Source organism: Hemibagrus wyckioides, linkage group LG05 (assembly GCF_019097595.1).
Source record: "Hemibagrus wyckioides isolate EC202008001 linkage group LG05, SWU_Hwy_1.0, whole genome shotgun sequence".
In the NCBI taxonomy this organism is placed as follows: Eukaryota; Metazoa; Chordata; class Actinopteri; order Siluriformes; family Bagridae; genus Hemibagrus; species Hemibagrus wyckioides.
In genome coordinates, this window is record NC_080714.1 from 11541759 (window position 1) to 11545532 (window position 3774).

Consider the following 3774-nt stretch of genomic DNA (forward strand, 5'->3'; position numbering starts at 1 on the left):
AGATTCTACATCATTTAAACAAATACACATGCACCACGCAGTTCTTATTCATCGCCCTTTTAGGCAACCTGCTTAGGAAATGAGTACTGAAAAACCGTTGCTCATTTTTGCGATATTATAATTCAGCTTGATCTATTAGACTTGCCGCTTATTACGTGATGGGGAAAATAATAATAAACAAACAAACAAACAAATAAATAAATACAGGCCTGGCACTTCAACTGCGTAATATTTGACTGCGTGGGCACAGTTATTGCTATTGAAACTATAATTAATGGCAAAATGTCCGTGAGAGACGTGATAGGTTGGGCGGTAATGTGGGACAATTAGCTTTGCTGTCCTAATATCTTGTTCTAAATACCGCTGTCACCAAATCTTATTATAGGCAACATGTGGGCGGTATTTCGTGGCTGTGCCGTCACTGAGATGAACATGCCAAAATGGAAGTTAAGATAAAATGAATAACAAAGTTTTGCTAACTTTAATCGTAAAGTTATGAATTTGTCAGAAATTAAATTGCCCAGTAAAGAATTCGCGTCTACGAAATACAAATACAACAAAAGGCATGCTACTACTACTACTAATAATAATAATGTAAAAAATATTAAAATAAAAATAAAGATGAAGAAGAATACATTTGGCTAAATTAGTGACATTAGGATCATTTTTAATTAGTCATCTTTAGATAAGACACAGTAAAAACGTGTAACATTTTCGATATTCAGCGATTCAAGAAATTTTGCGGAGTACAATAGCAATTAAAGTGATTTTAATTCAAATAATATAATTTTCATTAAAATACTGAAATATTTTCTTTAAAAAATATTTTTTTAAATCGAGTAAAATAGGAGTTTAAAGGAGCGATTAAATCGATTAAGTAAAACATACGCACAGGAATGTTCTTACGGTTTTTTTTTTTTTTTAGGAAGCGGTATGGTTTCCTAACTCCTGCATCAGTGCTGACACAAACTAAACTAAACTAAAATAAAATAGGAACATTTTAGCTACATTCGGCGTATGGTTGTCATAGATATTATTTCTTTTGATATGATTAGATAATATTGAAAAACCGCCAGATTACCCAAGAACACCCTCGCTATTTATAGCCCTAGCCAAGTCATCACCCTAACAGTTTTAGGAACAATTTCAAATCCATTGAAGGGCTATGCAAAAATAGGAAGGAAAAACATGAAAGGAGTACTAGTCGGAAAAAAATAACCCGTTGCCCCGTTCATTTATATCAAAACCACGCACTGGCATTCATATCATTTATATGTAAAAAAAGAAAAAAATGAAAACATTGTTCTAACCCTAGAACATTATTATTATTATTATTATTGACAGACAGTACAACTTGTCGGTGGTTAAAAATAGGAAGAAATCGTTTCAAAATAGTCACAAACTGTGTATAAGCAATTTACAAATTGTTTAAGAAAAGGTGATCAAATACTTAGGATTCGGCACTCACTGGGTAAGAAAAAATTTAGGCAGAATTTCCACACCTAACGTCCAAACCTAGAATACTCTTTATAATCAAAATGTTCAAAAGTATTGATTAAACTACATTTATATGAAATTAATTTCTATGAAACAAACTAACGAAAATACTAACCTGACTAATATTCTTAAACAAAAACGCGCTTATTTGAACCACTGCAACGGGCTTGACAGTAACCGTAATTATTACTCAAGTACGCCAATTCAGCCTATTGAAATTATCGCCAAAATTAGCAGAAGCAGGAAAAACGGCATCGAGTAGGATCAGTAGGCATTCGACTGAAACAAGCAGACAAACAGAATTCTTGATACTTCTATTACCCACTGAATGGCTGGTAGGGTGTTTTTCTTTAGAAATAATAAGCCATCTGCCCTTACTGTTGGTAGTCATGTTTGCAGTAGAGTTTTCTGTCTCGAAAGTAGCAGCTGGTGGTGAGCGGCTGCTGACACACGGCGCACTGCAAACACTCTTCGTGCCACGAGGACTCGTTGACGCGCATCAGGAAGCGATCGGCTATGGGCCGCTGGCAACCCTCACACACCGCCTGCTGATGACAGTCCGAGCCTGCACACACACACACACACACACACACAAATAATATCAGTTCATTTTAATATACATTTTAAGGTGTAATTAAGATGCAAACTGTAAGTTAATTGTATTAAGAAATGATTCCTAAATTTAAAAAGAGCCGTCTGATTAAACAGACCAACTCTAAAATAGTGCTTCAGACGTGTGCAACTTTTTTTCGTCAATCTGTGTACGCTGACCACAAATGACCACAAATAAATTAGTGACCAACAAGGTGTTTTGGATTTAGGTAAATTGTCTTAATCAGAAATAAACACCTCATAATAATTACAACGTGTACGCTTAGACATCATCCGCAATTTGTATGTTGTACTTACAGAATTCATAAGTTAAATTAATGATGCCATACAATAATAGTCATTTATCTAACATTTTATATGCAAGAGAGAGGATGCAATGATGCGTCTGTCAGACAGTCTGTGAGATAACTGGTCAGCGAATAATTTGAGTGCTACATGACAGAAGCATTTTGCATATTTTGTAAAATAGCACGTGTACTCACGCTTCACGGACGTGTTCAGTTTCCATAAACCAAAGGCTTACCTAGCATAACTCCAAGAGTGGCTGGTCCTGTCCGGAGCGGATGGTCTTCAATTTTGATACCGTCCAACATACTTGAGCTCTGAGACTCTTTTTCCCGCGAAGAAGCGTCTCGGCTGTGGCTCAGGACCTGTTGCAATATCCGTAAACATATTTTGTTAGCCTTACCCTAACTTCAAATTCCAATATAAAGCCACAACGTCAGTGTTTGGCTCACATAACATTTCAATGCTCTTCTGCATGTAGCTAAAATGGCCAACTTTTGAAAGTTCTCAGTACAGTTAGCAACGTCAACATCGCCGCTCCATCAAAAGCTTACTTGTTATATATAAACAAAAAGCAAAAACAATTTTTAAAAATTCACCACAAAAACAGCACATCTGATAAATCCGCGTTGATAATCACCTGTTAATTAGGGTTGCTGGAGGGTAGACGTGCTTTTAGCACAAAGTTTGTATCCCTGCCGCGTTATGGCGAACTGAAATAAAAGGATCCTCGCGTTCTGTACAACGTACGCAAAGTTGCTTCGACACACCAAAAATATGCAGTGATAGAATGCTAGTCAATATCTGAGAAAATATCCAAGGGAATCTGCCTGAGATGTCACAGTGGGAACAGTGTCCCATTCAGATTCCTAGCGCGGAGGAGAGCCCTAAACTGAGGTAGAAGTGAAGGAATACGCCCTCCCCTTAGTGGCCGCGTCACTCCTCAGCCTATTTACTGCCGCCAGGATGCGATTGGTGCCGAGTGGAAACTAAAGCCGGTCCGCCTCCAAACGCTTTACCAGAGCTAGCGAAAGAAGGAGAGAGACGCTAAAATGTCTATGCAAAGAAAGAAAGAAAGAAAGAAAGACAGAAAGAAAAATTACTGTGGAATGCTATAGGTACAGTGAGTAGAAGGTGAAAATTAATAAGTTTTTGTGAAATTTTGACACATACAGCACATGTACTGTCGCCATAACAGTATATTTAACGATGGTCCCTATCAGTAATAGGAGCTGTCTTCCGATGCAAAATAAATAAATAAATAAATACAATAAATAAATAAAAATAAATAAACGTTTGCACGATTAAGAAATACAACGAATAAAAACGTACAACAACAACAACAACAACAACAATAATAATAATAATAATAATAATAAT

General features: G+C 36.4%; 1 protein-coding gene across 2 annotated transcripts in view; it reads right to left on the minus strand.

Moving 5' to 3' along the window:
* The window catches only part of lmx1bb (LIM homeobox transcription factor 1, beta b), a 48606-nt gene extending 45306 nt beyond the window's left edge, over window positions 1-3300 (minus strand). The window contains exons 1-3 of one of the 2 annotated variants that reach the window (XM_058390781.1): window positions 3035-3300; window positions 2633-2759; window positions 1876-2062 (exon numbers count right to left, since the gene is read on the minus strand). In XM_058390781.1, coding sequence (XP_058246764.1) covers window positions 1876-2062; window positions 2633-2702 — 257 coding nt within the window. In that variant the 5' untranslated portion in view covers window positions 2703-2759; window positions 3035-3300. Of the gene's footprint in view, window positions 1-1875; window positions 2063-2632; window positions 2760-3034 lie in introns of those variants that run through there. The other variant, XM_058390783.1, reaches the window with a different exon arrangement.
* Between the last annotated feature and the right edge of the window lie 474 nt (window positions 3301-3774).